We start from the raw sequence: 24,776 nt of genomic DNA on the forward strand, positions 1-24,776 counted from the left end.
GTGGTCCCCATAATGCAGTCTATAATCACAAATACTAAAGAAAGCCCTGCATCTCATTTTAACAATCTATAAAGAGCTTCCAAATCTTTGTAGCATCTGGGTATTAATCTTTAACCCTGGAGAGAAGCTGTTCCATTGAACTGGTATTCCAGAAACTTTGGAACCACAGTTCAACAGAAGGCTAATTAGGGAACCTCCAGTGCTTGGCTAGATTACATCTTGCTAATATTGAGAAATGTTTTTTGTTTTGTTTTTTAACTGGACTGTTGTAGTTCCTAGGAGCAATGGCATTGACTGCTACAGGTAGTGCTGGGTTTTATATCAGGACATATTGGTCTTCTTCTTCAGTTATCCCTTAGGTGAGACACAAAAGACTACACTGGCAAAGGGAAAAGCTATTTTAGCTCAGTATGTGCTGTTCCCAGACAATCAAAGGCACTTCCGGAAGAGCATCTCCATACCCTGCCATAGATCAGGTTATCACATCTACCAAGGGATGAACCCAATCTGCAAACCAGCATCCAATATTTTAAAACTCTGTTTTATTTTAGACATGTATTAGGACATGTCAGGACAAGAATGTTCTCAGTGATGGCTCCAAGGTGGTGGAACTCACTTCCGAAGGAATTAAAACTAGAAAAGGACACCGAAAGTTCAAGAAAGGGATAAAGACCATTCTCTTCACAGACTACTTTAACTAATAATGCAACATAGAGGAGATAGCTGGCTAGTCCTCACTAGGAACATTATAGGGTAAACACAGTAGAAATATCTAGAATTACTGAGGAGATGATAAACAAAGCACAGATAACTAGAATTATCAGGATGTACGTAAATCTAAGATGAACACAGAATACAATACAGGTATTAGATGTGCAAATAATTAGGATTTAGTATGAACATAGTACACAATACTAGTATTATATGTGTATACTAGTTTTTTTTAGCCCATTACATTAACGGATGCTAGAATAGATGTGTAGATTTAGGCATTTCTTTTTCTTTCTTTCTTTTTTCCTGTCTGTCTTTCTTTCTCTCTCTCCCTGGCCCCTGTCTGTCTTTCTTTCTTTCTGTCTCTCTCCCACTGTCTGTCTTTCTTTCTGTTTCTCCCCCTGTTCAGCAGTAGCCCTTCTCCCTTCCTTTTACGTCCCCCATGTCCAGCAGTAGCTCTTCTTCCTTCCTTTTACCTACCCCCTGTCCAGCAGCACCCCTTCCCTGCTCCCCCTGTCCAGCAATAGCCCTTCTCCCTTACTTTTACCTCCCTCCTGTCCAGTAGTACCCTTTTTCCCTTCCCTGCTAATCACTTCTATATTTAGTGGCCCTGCTCAAGAGTTAAGCAATTCTGAATGCAGGTATGAAGGGAAATCGCTAACTCTGGAAAAGGAGGTGGAACTCACTGTGCCTGTTTGCTTCCATTGCGGGCAGCCTCAGGGCTTTTGCTATGCCAGCACACCTCGCATTATCGAAGTGGGCCAGCTTAGCAAATGCCCCGCAGCTGGCATCCCAGAAGCATAAGAGAAAGTCAGCCGGCCGGCTTAGCAAATGCCCCGCGGATGATGTCCCGGCAGCATAGGAGAAAGTCAGCCAGCTGGCTTAACAAATGCCCTGCGGCTGGCGTCCCGGCAGTGTAGGAGAAAGTCAGCCGGCGTCAGAGATCGGGGCAGGAAATCAGCTGAGGCAGGCATTGCGCATGCGTGGGCACAACGCCACAGATCAGGGATCACGGCTGCACGGAGACTGAAGTGTGCATATGAGCTTAGGGTTTTATTATAGCGGATATGTAGGATGATCGATTTTGGCATAAATGTGTCTGCATTGAAAACCATCTCAGAAAACGCTAACTCTGTATTGTAACACTTTTACAGAAACTCATGTAGACTGCTCTGAATTGACTCCCCAGTCATTAGTAGCGGTACAGAAGCTTTCTTTTTTGAAAATCTCTATTGGTACACTTGGTGCAAAAATACAAGTGATCAAAACAACACAAAAGAACATTCCTCAAACAAATAACAGGCCATCAGAAAACAACGAAGAAAGTACAAATGCTTAATAGAAACAAGCAAGTGAGGAATAAACAATGTGCTGGAAAGAACCAAGAAGCCAACACATGCCAGCATGAAACGGAACAGAACTAGAACAGTAGCCCCAGAATGCTCAACTGTGAAAAAGTACAAAACAATAACGAAAGGTGTGGGCAGAGAGGAAAATCTTCTTGCACAAATACAGGGCAAGGGACTATACAGGCATAAAGAAAAGCCCAACATGCCATAACTTTTTCTATGTTTGTAAAAGAAAGCTAAAATTAACCCCCCCATCCCCCCATTACCTATGACCCCTGTGCTCCAGTAGCCAAAGCTTCATAACATTTCCAAAGCAAACAATAAGCTTTACAGACATCTCGTGGTTTGCAAGAATCTTGTCTGTTTCCACTGAGCCATCTGCAGCATGAGGTTCTGCCAATGCTTTAAAAGCGGTGGGTCATCCCCCATCCAAAGCTGCAGTATGGCATTCTTAGCCAAGGTAATAGCTAATTGAATGAAATGTTTGTGATACTTCCCAACCCCTTGACCATTCAGATCTCCATTCAATTCCAGTAACAATACTGTATAAGGCCATTCAAGGGAAGAGGACCCAATGCTCCTTCCACACCCTTTAAAACCCCCAACCAAAATTCTTGAAGCGCTGAGCACTCCACAAAATTATGCACCAGAGTGCCAACAGTAATGCGGCACCTACCACAGGCGTCGTCTTCCCACAAACCCATTTGCATCCCCCTACTCTTTCTAATATAAGCCCTGTGGAGCAACTTAAATTGTACCTCATGTAGACTTACATTAAGGGTAGTATGAAGAGCATTGACAAAGTCAGCTGACAACTCTTCCTCTGATACCTCCTCTTCCATCAAAAAGGACCAGGAAGCAGTTAGTTGAGCCAGAAATGGAGACAGGCGATATTCCCTACCCAGGGCATACTACCGTGTTTCCCCAAAAATAAGACCTACCCCGAATATAAGCCCTAGCAGATTTTTGGGGTAGGTCTTAATATAAGTCCTACCCCCCAAATAAGCCCTAGTTCTGGGATTCGCCGGCAATTTCCCTTCCCTCCCATCCGTTGTGCAGCAGAACCCTCGAGTGAGCACCACCCCCTGAGCACCCGCCCCCGTCACGCAGCCAAACCCCCATCCTTCCCTCCTTCCCATCCAAACCCCGCCGACCGCATGCGATCCCTATATACAGTACCTCCCTAAGCAGCGCCAGGCCAGCAGCACTCTAAACAGACTGCTTCGGCCTTGTACATCCGTGAATTCACTCTACAGCGTTACATTATATAAGCGCAAATCTGGCAAATTTATCTCTTCCTGTCGCCGATCTCTAACTATATTATTAAAGACAATCCGAGCTTGCCTGGCCTTCCAAATGAGAGTAATCATACATCGATTCCTCTTTTTGGGTAACCCATAGAGGCAACATTTGTAATGGGGAGCATAACCATTTTAACCAGTGCTACCTTCCCTAGAAAGGATAACGGAAGCTCTTGCCACCGATTACACAACGTTTTAAGATGATCAAGCTTATCCCGATATTCTTTTTATAAATCACCAGCAGGTCTACATGTAAATATATACCCAGATACTGAAGAGTGCCTTTTGCTCAAAAGAGGGGAAAAAGGGGGGTCCCACCAGTGTCTCAGATTTTTTTTAAAGTTAAGCCCAGAAAAGGACCCAAACTGAGTAATGGTGAAAACCATCTTGGAAATTGCTAGAGTGACGTTATCCAAAAACAACAACATATCATCCACAAAAAGGTTGATCTTAAATTTCTTTGAGCCGGCTCAAATACCCACAATGTCATCCACTTGCCAGATCTAGGAGGCTAATGGCTCCAAGGACAACACAAAAAGCATAGGTGACAACAGGCAGCCCTGGCGAGTACAGCTCTCAAGCTGAAACAGCAGAGAAACTTCCATCGATATGAATTTGAGCAGTAGGGCCCCTGACAGGAAACTACTCATTATATCAAATTGTGGGAGGATCAAAAAGAGATAGTGCCCTATAATTTTGTTAAAATGATTTTTTAGCGTCTAGACCTGTGTTTCTCAACTTGGTCCTGGAGTACCCCCTTGCCAGTCAGGTTTTCAGAATATCCATAATGAATATGTATAAACTTGATTTGCATACACTGCCTCCATTATATGCAAATTTCTTTCATGCATATTAATTGTGGATATCCAGAAAACCTGATGGCATGGGGGTACTCCAGGACTGAGTTGAGAAACACTGGTCTAGACTCATGATAATCACATCCCTAGAGTGATTTCCCCGAGTCTGCAGAGCAGAGAGCGCGTCTAGAATATTGGTGGATGCATATCTTCCCTGAACAAAGCCCGTCTGGTCAGTATGGATGAGAGACGGCAATACCCACCCTAGATGCTTTGCTGTGATGGAGGCAAAAATCTTAACATCCTGATTAAGCAGAGATATAGGCCTATACAACCCCAAGAGTTCGCTATTTCTCCAAGGTTTCGGGAAAACCACAACGTGAGCATGTGTCAACCTGCCCTGTGCTCTTCCGAACTCACACAAATCATGACAAAAAGCCCAAAAAGGGGTGGGGGGGGGGGAAATCAGGCACTCCGCCACAGTTTTGTAAAATTCAGACCCCAAACCCTCAGGTCCGGGCATCTTCACGAGCTTGAGATCTCTAATCAAATGTAAAATTTCTTCCCCGACATTGGCGCATTGAGAAGCTCCATCTGAGCCTGATCCAGGCAAGGAAGTGCCAAATCTATTTTTTTAAAATTATTTATTTATTAGATTTTAAACTAATTAACAAGCATATAAATCTTGAACATATAGTGATGATTAAAGCACAATAGTACAGAAGATTGCGTTTTATGCAATGAAAGAAGAAAACAAAGAAAAACAATCTTTTAACTTGATTACATTAATCATACTCAAGTCCACTTAAGTGCCAAATCTTTGAAAGAAGGCATCTCTCTGCCCCACATCAGTGACCCTTATCATACAGGAGCCGATAATATTGAACAAAAGCATCCTGTATATCCTGTTCTGCAGTAACTACTTGTCCCCCCACATTTTTAATTTGCGTTATTGCACGTCGCGTCTCTCTCCAGCACACCATGCCTGCCAACAGCTTCCCCGCTTTATTGCCCAATCTATGAAGATTATACTTGTAGACTTGGATGTCCCAGGCAGCACGCCTGGCTAGCAGGGCGTTAATCTGTTTTTTCACATTCAAATATTCTGCTCTAGCCTCTTTTCGGCTCAATAGATTTTGCCCTCTGAGCATATTCAAACACTGACTTACAGACAAAAGCTCCCTGTCCTGCTTCCGTCTCAAATCGAGTGCAATAAGCAAATATATGTCCTCTCATGACAGCTTTCCTTGCCCTTCAATATACACAGTGAGTGCAACATCCTCAAAGCGATTATCAAGTAGATAATTATTCCACTGATTCTGCAAAAATACTTTAAACTTAGAATCAAGATAAATAGTAGGGTTCATTCTCCACACGGCCGACAATATTTATAGTTGTGACCCCTGTTGAATATCGTCTGTGAGCCGCATAAGCTCTGGTGACTAGCACAACACAAATTAGCTCAAAAAAAAAAAATTTAAATTGAATCAGGTTGGGCAGACTGGATGGACCATTCGGGTCTTTATCTGCCGTCATCTACTATGTTACTATGTTACTCTAGATAAATCAACGCCAATGACCAGACATGACCCAGCATTGAATATTTAGGGCCAATTCTGCCCTCGGTGGTGAGAATAAAAACAAAACACTGACCACTGCAAGCTGTCAGGTTTTTAGCAGTTTATATAATTTCATAGAGCCCTGTGCAAATCTTAAACAAGGGGAAAAGAATTTCACAAATCAGGGTCCAGTGCTTTAAACATTTCTTTACAAAACGTTGAGAGACAAATAGATGAATCTGTTGGTAAGGTCAACTTATTGGCTTGAGACTGTCAAATAGGTTTAGTAATAGCTTTAAGTTGTATCAAAGTAGTAAAGTATAGTGGACTTATCATATTTAGATTTATAGAATAGCAGTTGTATTTTGTAATCATTCAAGTCATTAGCAGCATCCATGTGCAATACATTACAATAATCAAGGTGTGAAAATTAAATTATGCCATGAGCCAGCTTTGTAAAATCATCCATTATTGAACTTACCAAACAATGCAATTTGAAAAACAATGTAGAAGCTAATTTACAAATCTGTGCTTTGCTGGTCAAAGCTTAGTCATTCCTAAGCTATGTTTGAACTAGTTTTGGAGACTTTTCCCTCCCACTCATAAGTGTTGTTTTTTTTTTTTCAGCATTCAATACAAGGAAATGATCAATTATCCAGCGAGAGATTTTTGAAAAGCATATAGTAACAAAATTGAATATATCAATAACAAATTCAGAAATGGGGAGCAACAACTGAGCAGTGTCCACCAAAGGCCCACCAAGCCTAGTATTCTATTTCCAAAAGTGGCCAATCCAGATCATAAGAACCTAGGAGGATCCCAAGTAGTAACAAGATTCTATGCTACTTGCCCCCAGGGATAAGAGGAGGCTTTTCCCCCAAGTCTGCCAGTAAGACACAAGTCTCCATTTATAAGCAGAAAGGAAAAATAATTTGTATAGGGAAAAATTTACACAGTGGCATGGTTACCTGTCTTCACTGGTCTTCGTTTGTCTGCTTTAGATGGAATATAAGGCACTCCTGGCTTCATATCCATGTATTCATTGGTGCCATCACTGCACAGAGAAAAGAAGCAATACTCATTAGGGGATGGGGTCACAAGGAGCAACACTAGGATCAATCACACAACCTCAGGGTTCTGAGGCAGCATTTCCACCACTAGGCCACTCCTCACCTCTGTCAGTCAGACAAACCCCAGCAGTTTTTATTTTCCCCACTCATGGTAAAAAAATAAATAATAGCTAAAGACCAAATTGGATCTTCTTGCTTGGCCAGCAGCGATCTGTCCACTTTGGGTAGATAGGCCAACAAATTCCCATTTAGAACCAACACCCTCTCCTTCTGCATTGCTCATTGGTTACCAGTTGAATTTAGGGTTAAATTCAAGATTTTGCTTCTTGCCTTCAAAGCCTTCCATATCGGAACTCCTCCCTATTTACATTTCTTTACAATCCCAAACATTCTACTTCAGACATTTTGCTCAATCAATGACTACAGTATGGTCCTTTTCAGTCTGCAGATGGCTCACTATAAGTCTATGCACTATATTACATTATGTTACTGTTTTCTATCCCACCAATACCTTTCAGTTCTGAGCTGTTTACAAAAAAAATTGGTCTGGGCATTCCCAGGGAGCTTACAAAGTTGATAGATATAATGAGTTTACAAGAATTATAGTATTTTTTGTTGTTGGGTTTTTTCGTTCTGGAATTCATTGCGTTTATTAATTTATGGGGAACTTTCCCTCCCATGCTTCAAAGCTTCAATGAAAACTTAACTATTTCAACAGATACACTCCGGCTAAGAATCAGGTTTCTTTGGTCAGAACCACTCGCCTGTTTCCTTACTGACTTATTTGTTGTTTTTATGTCTGCTGTCCAACATTTTTTCTCTGGTTTGTCAATGTGAAGGATTACTTTCCTACTGAAGTTTGTATTTCCTTTCCATATGAATTTTGTTTTAGGACTGTACTTTTAAAACCAACAGGAGGAAATATTTTTTCATGCAGAGAATAGTTAAGCTCTGGAACGCATTTGCCAGAGGTTGTGGTAAGAGTGGATCGCGGACAATTTCCTGGAGGAAAAGTCCATAGTCTGTTATTGAGAAAGACATGGGGGAAGCCACTGCTTGCCCTGGATCGGCAGCATGGAATGTTGCTACTCCTTGGGTTTTGGCCAGGTACTAGGGACCTGGATTGGCTACCGTGAGAACGGGCTACTGGGCTTGGTGGGACCGAGATTGTGGAACACATTACCTGACTATTTGAGATCAATGTGGAACCTTGAATAATTTAAAAGTGCTTTAAAACTTTATTATTTCAGCATGCCTTCAGTGAGTGGAGAATGATGAATACTAGAGGCTTATTGACTTTTGGCTGTATAGTTCATGAGTAGTTAGTTTTGAATTGGCTGTCTAGTAAGGTTATTATGATAATGGGTGCCAACAATTTATTATTTTTGTATTGCTTTAGTATGTATGTGTTTTATTGGCTAAATATACACATACATGTTTATTGTAATCCATTTAGGATAGCAGATCAAGTGGAAAATAAATAAATAAATAATACCCCATTCAAACCACCCTAAAACTACTAGGAATGACAATAGACAGATGCTGTACCATGCAACAACAAATAAATAAAACAATGCAGAAATCTTTCGCAGTTATGAGAAACCTAAGACAAGTCCAAAAATTATTTGAAAGAACACAATTCCAGCTCATAGTACAATCCCTAATCTTAGGTCTACTAGATTATTGCAACATCCTCTACCTCCCCTGTCCTGCAACAATGACTAAACAATTACAAACAATACAAAATACAGCTCTGAGACTCATGTACTCATTGATGAAACACTACCACATTACAGAAGCATACATCAACTCACACTGGCTTCCAATTCAGGAAAGAATACTATTTAAATTTTACTGTATACTATTTAAAACTATAAACAGAGACAGCCCAACATACCTGAACAATCACCTCATCCAGACTACCTCAACCAGACATAGAAAAACACCCCCCATTCACACACCCTCCAATCAAAGAAGTTAAACGGAAAAAAAACTATACGATGGCCTCCTAGCTACTCAAGCAGCAAACCTAGATAACCAAATCTCCAATCTACTGATAACTACCGTATTTTCACGTAGATAACGCGCACCCGTGTAAAACGCGCACACGGGTATAGCACGCGAAAAACACAAATTTATCTACAGAAATTTTTATATACTGCGCACACCCGTATACCGCGCATGCTGCCCGACTCTCCTTTCGCCCACCCCGACTCTCCTTTCGCCCGCCCCGACTCTCCTCTCCCCCTTGAAGTCCTGTCCCCACCCTGAAAGCCTGATGCCTCCCCCGATGTCCGATTCACACCCCCCCCCCCCCCCCCCGCCGGACCGCTCGCACCTTAACCTTAGGAGAAAGGTGGAAATGATGGAAAATAATATGCGATTGAATAACCTTAGATTTTTGAACTTCCCAAAGATTCCTTCTTTATCAGCAAAAGAAGTTTTGAAAAAGTACTTTTGTGAAGTTCTTAATGTTCCTAATGATGCCTTTCCTCCTTTTTCCAAAATATATTATTTGCCAACATCAAAAAATTCGAAAGAACAGCGTCCACAAGAACAACAAGGTCAGGGTGAACAAATGGATATAACATTATTATTGGAATCTTCAATGAGGGAGGTAGCTATTCCAGCTACCCTATTGGCTACGGTGGTTTTATCACCAGATAAAAATTGGATATTATAGCTTATTTTAAGAATAGACCTATTCTGATTGGCCCAGGCGCTTTAGGCCCCACCAGTAGGCGGAGCTTTGGGACGGATGGGCCAATCCGGCCTCATTCCGTCGTTGGCTGCCTGCCGGACAGGCGAGTTTGACTCCCGTCTGTCCGGCCAACTACACAAAGGTACGGGGAAGGGGGGTGGGGGTGTCGTGGGGGTCGGCCAGGGGGGTCACGGGGGGGGGCGGTCGTTGGGGGGAGGGGGGTTTGCGTCGAGGGCAGGAGGGCCTGGGATCCCTCCTGCCCGTAATGTAGTGCGGGGTGGGGGTTGCCGTGGCCAGGAGGGTTTGGGCTTCCTCCTGGCCCGAACAACTAGCGGGGGGGGGGGGTCACCAGGGCTAGGAGGACTTGGGCTCCCTCCTGGCCTGATATTGTCGGGGAGTTGGGGAGTCGGCGGGGCAAGAGGGCTTGGGCTCCCTTTTGCCCCGATCGTGTTGGGGAGTCGGGGGGGGGCAAGAGGGCTTGAGCTCCCTCTTGCCCCGATCGTGTCAGGGGTGCCGCGGTTGGCTGGGGCAAGAGGGCTTGAGCTCCCTCTTGACCCGATCGTGTCGGGGGTGCCGCGGTTGGCTGGGGCAAGAGGGCTTGAGCTCCCTCTTGCCCCGATCTGGTTGGGTGTCGGGACCGCCAAGAGGAAGCAGCAGGACACCGGTAGGAGCTTCTACATGATGGGGGGGGGTCGGGAGGCTGTGGGGGTGCGAGCGGTCCTTCAGGGTGGGGGTGCGGGTGGGAGTTCGTGCGAGCGGTCCTTCGGGGTGGGGGTGCGTGCGAGCGGTCCTTCGGGGTGGGGGTGCGAGCGGTCCTGCGGGGGGGGGGTTGAATCGGACGTCAGGGGGGGGGAACTATGTAAAAAAAAATTTTGTACAACGCACTCACACGTATAACGTGCAAGGGTATGCACGGTACGTAAAAACCACGTATAACGCGCACGTTATATGCGAGAAAATACGGTACCCCAGACTACAAGATGTTCAGAAAAGAAATAAAAACTATATTCTTCAAGAAATCCCTGAAAATGTCTTAACATGAATACCTTCCTTCTTCCCTTCCCGACTCACCGATAATACCCGAGCTTCTCTTTACCTTCACTAGAAAGGACCAATGATCTCCTTTTGTAACCCACCATCTATATCTCTTTTGTAATACGCCTTGAACCTCAAGGTAATGGCAGAATAGAAATCTCTAATGTAATGTAAAGTAATATAGGATCTAAGGCCAGCAGGAGGAGAGGAGTGATAGTGTTTATTGTAAAAACCTACTTTCCCTAATACACTCCCCTTTTACTAAGCCACAGTAGAGGTTTCTAACATGGCAAGGAGCACTAAATGCTCTGACACTCATAGAATTGCTGTGAGCATAGGAGCAGATCGAAGCATTTAGCACTCCGGGCCGCGGTAGAAACCTCTGCCACTGCTTAGTAAAAGGGTAGAGGGGGAGACAATTTCTTATTTTTCCCATTAGGAATTTTATAACAGCATTTACCATTTAAAATGTAATTAGAAGCCTTATTTATAATCCTTACCAGACAAACTCTTTTGAGTATAGAAGGTTCTTGTAAAGTGCCAGTTCCACATGATCTTCAAACTTTGGGCAAATAAATGAATCACGTTTTCTTCTCAAATAATTTAGAAGATCCCCGTAGCAGCAGTATTCTGTGATAACTAAGGTAGGACCTGAAAACAAAAAATAGTATTTGGACATATCCAGCACTGTTTAGTAATTCAGGTACAATAAATCCCTGCCTGAACGAGCATATACTTTAATTTATGGTAAATAAGTATCAAATGCAATGGGAAATAAAAAGAGCTTAGGCAAGTCAAGTAAGACACATTTTGCAAAGGATGTTGAGGTGTGAACTGTCATATAATATGATTGTCCTAATTATTTCACATTAAGAACTAGCAATGCATGATAGAGTGGACACTAGTCAAAAATAGTGAACACTGTTAGAGTATTATGATAAATACTCATATGATGGTATAGCTAGATTGTATGGACCTTCAGACAACCATCAGGGTAAAAACCACTGATTGTTATTACTCTTCGTCGGTCCAGCCTTTATTGATTATCAAAATTTTTTCAAAGTTTTTAACTGAATTTTCTTAAAATGTTAGTAACAATCAGAACATCACTTAGCTGTAGCTTCTAGTGATACTGTCCTGTCTTCTCCTCTCCCGACATGCATGTTTCACAAAATAAAACTTTCTTCAGGGTTGATAATCAATAAAGGCTGGACCGATGAAGAGTAATAACAATCGGTGGTTTTTATCCTGATGGTTGTCTGAAGGTCCATACAATCTAGCTATCTAACAGTATTCACTATTTTTGACTAGTGTCCACAATATCAAGCATTGCTAGTTCTTAATGTGAAATAATTAGGACAATCATATTATATGATATTATTGAAGGTACAACTGAGGCTTATATATATTTAGGTGTGAACTGTGACATCCAGGCCAGGATAGTCATGTTCCCCCCTGGATTTTACAAAAGGTTCTGCCAAACATGAAACTTTTTGTAAAATAAATACTGTAGAAACTGACCTTAGCATGGCTTCTACTTCATTGCAAATGGAGGTTTGCAGCTGCACAATAGTGACCTCATTGTGAGATCATCAAGGTGCACCTACAAGGTAGAATGCCACAATTAAAATATGTGCTGGAGAGCTGGTTAGGATTTGAACTTATGACCTCTGGATGAGGAGCACAGGGCTTTTACTTATTGAGCTATAGCAGTTTCCAGGCAGGTATCTCTGACTGCCCTGTGATATGATAGATTAGAGGCATCCAAACTGTGTCCAAGTTCCGGAAGAACGTCCAAACAGTGCCTAAGTTCCATCCACAGAACTCAGGTCTATCTGAAGCCTAAACTGTGCTTAAAAGTAGACTTCCTTACAATGCCTATAAGACCCAGTTTTAAAATTGCTATGCAGCTTGCTAGCTTACTCTGTAGCACACTGGTTAAACCTATACCCTTCTACCCTAATGTTGCTGGTTCAAATCCCAGTCACTCTGTCTGATGAAAGAGAAATAAATAAAAGCATTAAACAGATCCAACTCCTAGGATTATAATGAAAAACAACATAAAATTGCTATGGGTTATCATATGTTGTGGTTTTCATTCTAATAACATAATAAATTATAACAACATTAAGGACATTGTTTGGACGTCTAAATCTCACCTAAAACCTGATTCTCTAAAGGATGCCTAAAAGTTAGACACCTAAACAGTGTTGAACTCTGCTGAGCGTGATTCTACAAAGGGCGCCTAACATTAGACGCATTTTGCAGAATCAGGACCAAAGTGTTTCTATTATAAAACAGCAAAGGTCTTTAATAGTAACATCTAAATGGTCTCAGATGGCAATCAACAATGTGAATCATACCATATTCTATGAGTGAGGGTACTGTGCATCTCAAGGGGGAGGGGAAACATCTCAATGTTCAGATTTTTAAATACTGTTACTAATACTCTTGGTATAAAAGATTGTCCCAAGACTGCATCAAATTTAGCTACATATATGTTGTTGGCATGATAGCAAATTGCCAACCAGTGTAACCATAAATAACTATAAGCTGTACAGAGTGGCGGGCGCAGATTTGCCTTGTTGGGCAGATTGAATGGACCATGTAGGTCTTTATCTGCTGTCATTTACTATGTTACTGTGATTTAAGTGAGACCTAATGGTTAAATTCAGACTTCTCTGTAATGCAGTTACAATCTGCTTAAATGTTTTTTGGTTCTCTGATTATATCTAAAATAATATTTAACTTTCAATTTAGAAATAATATTTTATTAGAAAGATTAAACAAACAAGGAGTCAGGACGATCCATTTGCTGCTCTCCACTGGGTGTGTCCGACTTATACAGCTCTATTTAGCTTTTCTTGGTTCCTGAGAGGAGCAATTCATTTCCAAACATTTCAGAAAAATTTCAAACTCTGATCCGTCTGATATAGCTCTGTTTACAATACAGTTCACTTCTCTTAACAGGATGACAAATTACATTGCAGAACTGAATGCAAAAAAAAATTTGTGGAACTGTTCAAGGCCAAATTAAAACTAGTACCGGCTAGATCTTTTGAGTATAATATATAAAATAAATACAACATACAGTTAAGATTAATTTGAGTGGCTGGACTACAAGGTGTTAATCCTCCAGGAAAGCTCACTTTCCAAATATAACAGTTCAGCCTGTGACAGCTACTTCCTTTAGAAGCTTATCATGAAAGAAAGACCTTTAGAAAAACACATTTTAGTTTATATTCGCAATAACCGCAAGGACATAAGATGTGCCAAACTTATCAGCCAGCTCACCTGGCAGATCCTAATGGGGTGATCCATTTCTAGTTGCTCCCCTCTTATAACTACCTAGTTAGTAATTACTAAAAGAACTTGTCCTCCAGAAACCTGTCCAAACCGTTTTAAACCTATTAACATTAACAGCTTTGGCCACATTAATTAGCGACTAATTCTGCAGTTTAATTGTGCACTGGTTGAAAAATCATGAATACTTGTTTTGAATGTGCTGCCAATTTAATTTTGTAGTATGTCCCCTATCCCTGATGCTATTTTAAATGACTGTCTCTATTAACTTGCAGGGCAGTTCTACAACTACCGTAGGAGCAGAAAGTGCCATCACCTTGTGCATGTAAGTGGTGCCTTAATTGGTGTTTATGATGCAAGTGCACTATGCACATGACTGTAAGGGAGCAGGCATGGAGGCAGAGCTTGGGCTGGGCTGTGGATGCGTTGTTAAGCGAGTATGCAACTTATAAAGGGTGGAAAAAAAGTAACCCTTAAGAATTATTTAAAAGAGAAATTTTACGAACTTTAGTCATCATACTTACATATTACTATTAAACAACACTTATCTTATACTATGTTGATGTTGTTGATATTTTAGCATTATTACATAACATTTTTTGCATGTTAAAAATGTTCAAGCTAAAACACAATAAAACAACATCATTCAAATAATACAAGTAACAATGTGTTAGAATTTCGTAACCAGGGCCCCGATTCTATAAAAGACACCTACAGTTAGGAGCATTGGTTGGTGCATGAAGCCGATCCAGGCGCCTAACTTTTTTTTTTTAATTAGCTTAAATTGGTGCTGATAATTGAAGCACTATTAAAAAACAAAAAAACAATTTATAAAATTAATTTGCCGGTAGATGCCTAACACTTCGATATAGGCATCTACACTGAGACGCCTACTGGTGCCTACCAGTAAGTAGGCTTGGTTTAGGTGTGGATTGAGTTAGGTACTAGTAGGCACCTACCTTAGGCGCACTCATTTAGGTCAAGAAAATCCTGGTCTAAATGGAGAGTGCCTAAGGATTTTACACCTACTGGTGCCCAAGAATGCTTAGGCACCGCTAGGCGCAATTCTATAAATGACAACCACGCTGAATGATGCCTAGGAGTTAGATGCCGTTTATCAGGCTCCCAAAGTGTCTGCCGTCAGCTACAGCACAGGCCTTCAGTTGCTTTGTGAAGTTCTTAACAGCTTTGTCGATTGGTCCCTGTGCCAGGATGTCCCAAATCATCTGTGGCACTTCCTTGAGTTCGGCAATGGTTTGTGGCTCCCTAGACAAAATTCTACATTACTATGATGTCATTAACAAACAGTAAGCTAGTACCCTGATTTTTTTTTCTTCAAATAATGGTAGGTTTTACAGCGCAAACATTTTGAATGCATGAAAATCGCTGAGTGGTCATGCTAAAAAGTCTGTAACTTTGCTGTGTTAAAAGATAATCACACTCAGCACAAAGACGTAGATAGTAAAAATAAATAAGGTGTACAATTTCACAATGAAATTCCAAGTAGTTGCTGAGAAAAAGCTCTATGAGTTTTGTATTTTACAAGGCTAGGCAAAAAAAACAAAAGTATTGGTTGTGCACACCAGTTATTGACTTAGCATAAGTGAGTGTGTCTAAAGCATGACAAACCAATGAGGCTTTACACTAGTATTCTATAACAGCTTAAGTCTTCCCATATATTGTTATAGAATTTGAGCTCAGCATGCATCATTGTGATGCCTACATTTATAGATTTCCAAGTTACAGATTGCCCCCTTGTTCTAAAGGCCTCTAGTTTTATAGACCTCTTATCACATCCCTTCATAGTTGTCTCTTCTCCGAGTTAAAGGAGACTCAACCTATTTTGCTTTTCTTCATAAGCAAGCAGTTATATATGTCCGTTAGCACAGTAATACAGTAAATGATGGCAAGAAAAGACCCTCACAATCCATCCAGTCTGCCCAAAAATGGTGACCACAATCTTGCTCATTATTCTGTGTAGGCCCAGGTTACCCATGTTTAAATGCTGATTGTGAAGTCAACATCATGCCAGACATTATGGGGATGATATGTGGTGTTTTGCTGACAATATTCAACTTACCAGTCAAGATGCCTTCCCCTCCCTCCTAAGATGCACAGTTCCCCCACTTGCAGTATGTGACAATAAAATGATCAACATACTGGAGTTGTCAAACCTTCACCTTCACTGTACAGGTTTGTCCGGCATCGTGCTCCATTCCCCCATGCTGGATTTGGCCACTCTTCTTTGTCTCTCACTATGTGGGACAGACCATTCAAGTCTGTCCAGCATCAACCTCTGCTCCCACTATTATTAATTGTGTTGCCCTCTCTGCACCTTTCCTAGCTCTTCATTACCAGTTTTTGAGATAGGATGATCACAGCTGCATGCAGTACAGATCTTGGGTACCCTTGGTTTGAATCGCATCTTTTTTACAGGTGAAATCCATACTCAATTTGTGTTACATAATCAAATAAAATAACAAATTGTAGTAATTAATATGTTTTCTTAATACAAAAGGATTAGGTTCTTACTTTGATAATCCTCTTTCCTGTAGAATAGCATACAATTCCTTAAAGATGAATTGAATACCCCTACTCACAAGTTGGATTGTAAAAGGCAATCAATCATTTTTTTCAGCTCTGCCTCCTTGTCTCCCTGGGCAGTGCTTTCTCTCTTCAGTTTTAACATCTACAAGTAAGTTGAGAAGGTGTCTTTTCCTCTGCTCTGCACTAGATTTGTTATTTTTGGGTCTTAATCCAGTCTTTATTGAGGCTTCTATGCTAAAAGGTTCTTTGTAGTCCTAAGACAGCTCTGCTGGGTGTAGGGTCAGACGTTGGGATCTGAAGTCAGGAGGACTACACTTATAAAGCACCTGCCTGGCTTGCCTGCTCTAACACTTGGAGCTGCGGAGTCAGGCATTGGAGTGCAGGCTGATTTGACCCCATGACTGGACAGGAAGCTTGGAAGATGTCGGCTGTGTCCCCCTGAAGAATCATGTGGGATTGTGAGGGGTCGAGGATTTCAGGTTTTGGAACCTGAATAAAAGGCAGCCTGAAAAGACAAGCCACTGGAGCCACCCTTGCTTGTCTGAGGCAGAAATTTATTCTCCATTTCCAACTGCAGTGAGAAGCTGATGCAGGCACAGCACATGGCAGGTCTGTGAACACAGCTCATTACTGTCTATGGGAAATTCGGGGTGGGTTAGAAATGAACCAAAGATTCCCCACCTCTAAAATCCTATTTTCAGCATTTTTGAATTTTTAGTTTTGCTCCCAAGGGCCATTTTTTAGCACCAAAATGCAGCAATGACCACCTTGGATATTCCAATTTTATTTTAAAAGTTTCTATCTGCCTCCAAAACACCTCAATTTTGGTTTAAATTGATTGTAATGGACTCCTCAGATGATTTTACCCCTATATCATGCCAAGTTTGTGCTGAATGGGTGCCTAAGGAGCGTCCATGTGCATTGTGATGCAGGGGGTGGGAGTCATGGGCTTAGCCCCCTCTCCGGGTCATGAGTCATGAACATGTGAGAGTTGGGTCTCAAAACACCGCTGAAGCCCCTAAATTGCGACTACAATGGGGACATTGAACATTAATTACAGACACTTTTTCCATCCATCTAATCTACCCAATTTCTGCTTTTATCCCACAGTTTTTACTTCTTATGTTTTATTTTTTAACAAACTGTAAACCGAGTCAAGCTCCTTAGGGAGTAGATTCGGTATATAAAATGAAGATTAGATTAGATTAGACTAGATAACGCTTATTGGAAAGCGTACATGGACTGATGATGAAAATTAGAGCTATATGGTGATATTTCCATGAAGCACTATCTGTTTTTAAAGACCATATATATCATCGCAAGGTTTAATCCAAGAGATCAGATTGTTTTGATTGCTTATATGTATGTGTTGTATATATAAAATAAAATAAAAATAAAAATAAAAAAAATCAAAGTGATCTCATAAGCCTTCTCTTCAAAGCTAGCTTAAAATCAGCATCAGTATGATTTTTCAAATTGTTACCTCCAATGGTGCAGGCTCCGAGAAGATTCACAATATTCATATGGTGTCCGAGGTAACTCAACACCTTAAGTTCAGACATGAGGGCTTCTCTTTCAGTTGCATGAGCACTTGCTGAAATTAACGTATAAAGTTTTATATAGCAAGTAGTGGGGAACAGAATATAGAAAAAAATATCTCTAAATACATATGAGCAACTTACTTTTGAGCATTTTAACAGCTACTGTTAATGGAGAGTCAGATTTAAAAAGGCCATATGCAGTAGCCTCCACAACTTTCCCAAAAGCGCCAGCACCAAGAATTTTACCTAAAAAGATAGAATAATATTATTCTTCATGCTGCATACTCTACGAGGAATATGTTGCAATATAGGCCTTTTTTTTTCTTTTAAAACAAGCAATCGCCTACATGATTCTCAAGTGGATCCCTTGAAGACTGTGATACATTTTATGCGACCAGCATGAAATCTATCCAGATATGTTAATGCACATATGAGCTTTTTGAACCACATAAACTCCTTCTTCAGATAGCATTATACAGGTCTAAAATTATAATCAAAGGCCTAAATTTGTAGTTTCCAAAATACACTACTGCATTAGAGCACGCCAAAGCCATTAAAATGCATTATTAGTAAATAAGCCCCACTGTATAAATTGCAACCCGTTGTAGATAAAGCATTCATATATGTGAGTGTGTGTACTGCAATAGCTCACTTTTACAAATCTAGCCCTTATTTTGTACCAAACACAAGTTAAAGATGTGGAACTTGCTTTATTCATAATGTCATGTCACTACTCAGTTCATATTATTAATTCTTTTAAATTGTATTCAAAGACCAACAACCTATCAACAAACACAGTTTGTTATTTAATATTAAAACTGCCCCAGGAATAAAATAAATTGGCTAGTAAATCTGGTGTAAAACATCTATTCAAATTTTGCCCAAAGGCAATCAAGGAGGACAGATGTTTGTGTCAGAAAGGATAAAGTAACAAAGAGGCTTCTATATATAGCAAGTGAAACTGAGGTGAGAGCCGTTGTGTTAGCTGTCAAAACAAGGTCACTGAAGATACAGTGGTGCCTCACACAACGAACTTAATCCGTTCCAGGAGCAAGTTTGTTATGTGAAACGTTCGTTGTGTGAAACGCGTTTTCCCATAAGAATACATGTAAAACAAAATAATTCGTTCTGTAGCATAAAATATGCTAAGGTGACATAAAAAAAGATAAATTTTTGGTTACTATTTTTATTTAGATACATCTAAAAACATAATTGTTTTTTAAAACAACACACATTTTTAAAATTTAAAGACAGACTAAGTAGAGTCTAATTTTACAGTGAGAGAGGGCAGAGTCTCAGCGGCAAAAACTGGGACTTAACTGTTCATTTTTTTTTTTTTTCTACCGTGTTTCCCCGATGATAAGGCAGGGCCATCAAATAAGACAGCCCCCCCTTTTTAGAAAAAAATGTAAAATAAGGCCCCCCCCCCCGCAAATAAGCCACCCACCGATACCTGCGCTTACCCGAATCGGGTGGTACGGTGGGTGACTCCGTGTGGTCCCTGGCACCCCCGACACGATCGGGGCAAGAGGGAGCTCAAGCCCTCTTGCCCCCCCGACTCCCCGACACGATCGGGGCAAAAGGGAGCCCAAGCCCTCTTGCCCCGCCGATTCCCCAACTCCCCGACAATATCGGGCCAGGAGGGAGCCCAAGTCCTCCTGGCCACGGCGACCCCCTAACCCCACCCTGCACTACATTACGGGCAGGAGGGATCCCAGGCCCTCCTGCCCTCGACGCAAAACCCCCCTCCCCCCAACGACAGCCCCCCCCAAGAACCTCCGACCGCCCCCCCAGCCGACCCGCGACCCCCCTGGACGACCCCCACGACACCCCCAACCCCCTTCCCCGTACCTTTCTGTAGTTGGCCGGACAGACGGGAGCCAAACCCGCCTGTCCGGCAGGCAGCCAACGACGGAATGAGGCCGGATTGGCCCATCCGTCCCAAAGCTCCGCCTACTGGTGGGGCCTAAGGCGCCTGGGCCAATCAGAATAGGCCCGGGAGCCTTAGGTCCCTCCTGGGGGCAGGGCCTGAGGCACATGGTCGGGTTGGGCCCATGTGCCTCAGGCCCTGCCCCCAGGAGGGACCTAAGGCTCCCGGGCCTATTCTGATTGGCCCAGGCGCCTTAGGCCCCACCAGTAGGCGGAGCTTTGGGACGGATGGGCCAATCCGGCCTCATTCCGTCGTTGGCTGCCTGCCGGACAGGCGGGTTTGGCTCCCGTCTGTCCGGCCAACTACAGAAAGGTATGGGGAAGGGGGTTGGGGGTGTCGTGGGGGTCGGCCAGGGGGGTCGCGGGTCGGCTGGGGGGGCGGTCGGAGGTTCTTGGGGGGGGGGCGGTCGTTGGGGGGAGGGGGGGTTTGCGTCGAGGGCAGGAGAGCCTGGGATCCCTCCTGCCCGTAATGTAGTGCAGGGTGGGGTTAGGGGGTCGCCGTGGCCAGGAGGACTTGGGCTCCCTCCTGGCCCGATATTGTCGGGGAGTTGGGGAATCGGCGGGGCAAGAGGGCTTGGGCTCCTTTTTGCCCCGATCGTGTCGGGGAGTCGGGGGGGCAAGAGGGAGCCAGGCGGAGAGAGGGCAGTTAAGCGCAGTGCCTGCGCGGAAGGATGCAGCTCGGGCGACTTCGTTGTGTGAAACGAAGTTCGTTGTAGGGAGCAAGACATAAAGTTCGTTGTGCGCAGCGTTCGCTGTGCGAGGCGTTCGTTATGCGAGGCACCACTGTACTTGAAATTTTTTGTGAAGCTAATTGGGTGGTTGACAAGGCCTCCCCCAATCCCCAACCCCCCATATTAGAATGACAGTTTAACAAGAACAGCATGTACCATCATGCAGATTTAATCCCAACTGAACAGAAAACAGAAAATATTTGATTTACCAGGAGATTAACAATGTTTTCTTCTAATTTACATCTGGACCATCCTCAATGTGGAATGAAGATGTGACCTAATTTATGCCATGAATTTAGGAAAGGGATTGGGACTTATATACTACCTTTTTGTAGCTTTACAACCACACTCAAAGTGGTTTACATAAAGGTACTTCAAGCATTTTCCCTGTCTGTTCTGATGGGCTCACAATCTATCTAATGTACAGTAGAGGATTAAGTGACTTAACCAGGGTCACAAAGAGCAGTGCAGGGTTTGAACCCACAACCTCAGGGTGCTGAGAATGTAGCTCTAACCATTATGCCACACTCTCCTCCCAAAAATATGGTGTTCAGCAAAACTGTACATTGACAGGTTTTTGCACCAACTCAGCACTCTTACAGGTATGGGCAACTTCTCTTCAGAAAGTTTTACCTAAAGCAAAAAAAAACAAAAAAAAAAAAACTGGAAAGTTTTATCCAAAGCAAAACACTGGAGAAAGACAAGTCCTTTTAAAAACTGAACTTGAAGATAAGCTACAGCAATTCATAAAAAATGGTCCTTGCCTAAAGTGTTACACAGGAGAAGGAGGATATAAACTAACCAAAACACAGTCTGTCTCGTGGAAACTCCCATTTTTGATCATAAGGAAGTTGGGTTGGGTCTATATAAACATAGTTGTTGCCATTGATTTCCTCAACAACCTTCCATTGTACTTCATACTTTGGTTTCTATAAAATAAGAAATAAAATGTAATATTCCATCCGGTACAATAAGCATACCAAATATATCAAAAAGTTAAAACATGGTACTATGATACTTTACCTGTAGATATTTATACACAAGTACTGCAACTGCAAATCCCATCAGCCCTGCTGCTACTGCAAACCCTATCAATAAAGGCGTGAAGAGGGTGTGTGTACTGAGAATTTCTAGAAAGATAAAAATATTTATTTAACATAACCATTGCCATACTAGGATAGTAGTCTATTTCAACAGTGGCAAATCCAAGTCATAAATATCTGGCAAGATTCCAAAAGAGTAAAACAGTTTTTATGCTGCTTATCATAGAAAAATAAAGACAGATAAAGGCTATATGACCTAACCATGAAATAAGCAATGGATTTTCCCAAGTCCATCTTAATAATGGGCTTATGGACTTTTCTTTCAGGAAATTATTCCAACTTTTTTAAAATCCTGCTAAGCTAACTGCTTTTACCATATTCTCTAGCAATATAATAACATAAGCATTTATATCATCAATGCATTTTAAGGGATAAATCAATATGGGGGAGCATACTTTAAGCTGTAAAGTGTGCACCCACTTTAGAGTATTTTAATCATTTACATGAAGATATGGCAACACATGAGTGAGTGTAAGTGACCTTCTACAGAATGTTGACTAGTTGAAGAGTACATACCATGAGATGATGGCATATACTGAAGGCAATTCTATAGTAGGCTGCCAAAATTTAGCACCTAAATGTAAGTGTACACATTTATGCCAGGTGTACATGGGCATGCCTAAATATGGCATTTTCACATAACTTATAGTACAGGGTGCCCATAAAAATACTCCTTGATTTTAAATGGTTACAAAACCAAAATTTATTGGAATATTCTTTCACCTTTGAGACAAGAGTTTCATCAACTCAAAGTTTCATGTGATATCTGTTGATTACATACACTCGATGTGCACCCCTAATTGTTACTCGTCAAACATCGCTGCGATAATTGAGCTCGGACCAGACTCTCCAAAGCATATCCGGCGTGATCGCGTTTATAGCTTCAGTGATGCGTTTCTGCAGTTCATTCATAGTTGCGGGTATTGGAGGTACATACCCCCAAAGGAAAAAGTCACAAACAGTAATGTCCGGTGATCTCAGGGGCCACTTGAGGAACACCTAGTCATTTTGTCGCATTGCATTGTCTGAATGTTGTAACTTCTGCACTAATTAGACTTGTACTTGCTATCATCTTATTTATAAACATATTCCAATAAGTTTTGATTTTGTAACCATTTAAAATCAAGGAGTGTTTTTGTGGGCACCCTGTACTTTGTAAGCTTCCCACATAAACAGACATCAAATCAGAAAATGAAGGCAGATAAAGACCATATGGCCTATCCAGTCTTCCCAGGCCTAATATACCAACACCTACCTCCAGCTGTACTAGAGGCTAGATTTACTCAATTCTGCAATAAAGTAAAAGATCATGATGTATTAAATGGGACATGGAGTAAATATGAGGACAGGTTGTGCCTATAATTAGGGAACTTATTCTTTAAGGGAAGGTAGGAGCTCGATATTCAGCCAGTGACAATCAGCATTCTGCTGATTGCTGATGGGATTAAACATAGATATTCAATGCAGGGCCTTATCCAGGATGTGCCACTGAATATTCTTTTTTTTTTTTTTGGAGCTGACTAACCGGTGATGGGTTACTGAATAAACCAAAACCAATGCCAATCAAATACAGCATTCCTCAGGGTGCTCTACTAACCCATCTACTGTTTAATCTCTGCATTAGACCTGTCCTAAACATAACCCACAAATTCAAAATCCAGATTTACTCCTTCCACTGGGAAAAAAAAACATGACTCCCTGATCACAAAATTTCTCAACTGCCTCTCGGAAATCAAAAACCAGATGACCATCAACAAGCTACAACTAAACACCTCTAAAACAGAGCTCATTTGGATCCACAAAGAACACTGCACCTACACCTGTCCCTCTCTTCTCTTGCAATCTACTATCATTACTGCAAAAGACCAAGCACACAGCTTAAGAATACTCCTCGTCTCTAACCTCTCTCTCTCCAACCATATTTCTCAAGTAGTCTCTTCCTCATTCTACTATCTTCGACAACTCCGAAAAATAAGGAACTATTTCACTGAACCTGACTTTACCCAACTTCTCTATGCCTTCGTCCTCTCCCGTATGGACTACTGCAACACCCTATTCATCGAACTAACAGCAACAACATACATCGTCTTCAACATGTCCAAAAACGCAGCAATCAAACTCCTAAAGAACTTTCAAACCATGATCCCGTCTCCCAGGTTTTATGAACCCACTGGTTATCCATAGCCAAATGATGCGTCTTTATGGGTTTAATGTCAGCATACAAGTCCTTGCACAACATGGCGTCCAGCTACATGTTAACTAAAACTGGTCTCCAGATACCTCCTGGTTACACCCTCCATCTACAGAATGTCAGACAACGATCCTATTCCCATTTCATACCAAGCTACAGGAATCGACTATCCCCACAAATCAGATCACTTGAAGGTCTCTTAAACTTTAGAAAAGTGATAAAAAAAATTTACCTCTTCACTTAAATCCCCTAAATGGGAAAAAAGAAATGTATATGGAACTAGATCCTCTATTTAGGTAAAGTTAGGATGAACACAATGGTTCATAAGGATGACAAATTGTAACCTGTCTAACTGTATGCTATGCATATTATGCATGTTAACCTGTAACCCTTTCTGAGCTCTTTGGGGAGAACGGGATAGAAAATGAAATAAATAAATAAAGATAGGATTGACTTTTATGCAGTTAATATTGGCACTTAACTGGTCAAGTGGTGACTTCATACCCTTCCCTCCCCGGAATGTCCCCAAAAGAGCTAATGTTCAGTTTGGCACTAACCAGTTATTTTCAGCAGCACTAACCAGTGAGAGGTTAGCCCCAAAGAGGATATTTAACTAGCAGGAGTCTTTTCTGGCTACTTAAATTGCTTTGAATATCGACCCTTACATATCTACATTCCTTTACCAAATACTAGCATAACTGGAAATATAGGTGCATATGCATTTAGACACAAGCCATAGAGGTGGTGTAAATGCTTGCACCATGATTTCAGCATACATGTAGCAACTTACAGTACTTGCTATGTTGCATTTGTAAGGCATGTCCCATCCATGTTCCTCTTCCTCTTACTTATTATTTCTATAGCGCTGCTAGACATATGCAGCGCTGTACATCAAACATGTGAATGCC

General features: G+C 41.7%; 1 protein-coding gene across 4 annotated transcripts in view; it reads right to left on the reverse strand.

Annotated features, from left to right (window-relative positions):
- The window catches only part of KIT (KIT proto-oncogene, receptor tyrosine kinase), a 142,489-nt gene that overhangs the window by 25,200 nt on the left and 92,513 nt on the right, over nt 1–24,776 (reverse strand). For all 4 annotated transcript variants that reach the window (XM_033945332.1, XM_033945313.1, XM_033945323.1 and 1 more), the window contains exons 8-13: nt 21,598–21,704; nt 21,377–21,503; nt 18,056–18,160; nt 17,857–17,967; nt 11,024–11,174; nt 6,686–6,771 (exon numbers count right to left, since the gene is read on the reverse strand). In XM_033945332.1, coding sequence (XP_033801223.1) covers nt 6,686–6,771; nt 11,024–11,174; nt 17,857–17,967; nt 18,056–18,160; nt 21,377–21,503; nt 21,598–21,704 — 687 coding nt within the window. The remainder of the gene's footprint in view (nt 1–6,685; nt 6,772–11,023; nt 11,175–17,856; nt 17,968–18,055; nt 18,161–21,376; nt 21,504–21,597; nt 21,705–24,776) is intronic.

Source organism: Geotrypetes seraphini, chromosome 1 (assembly GCF_902459505.1).
Source record: "Geotrypetes seraphini chromosome 1, aGeoSer1.1, whole genome shotgun sequence".
In the NCBI taxonomy this organism is placed as follows: Eukaryota; Metazoa; Chordata; class Amphibia; order Gymnophiona; family Dermophiidae; genus Geotrypetes; species Geotrypetes seraphini.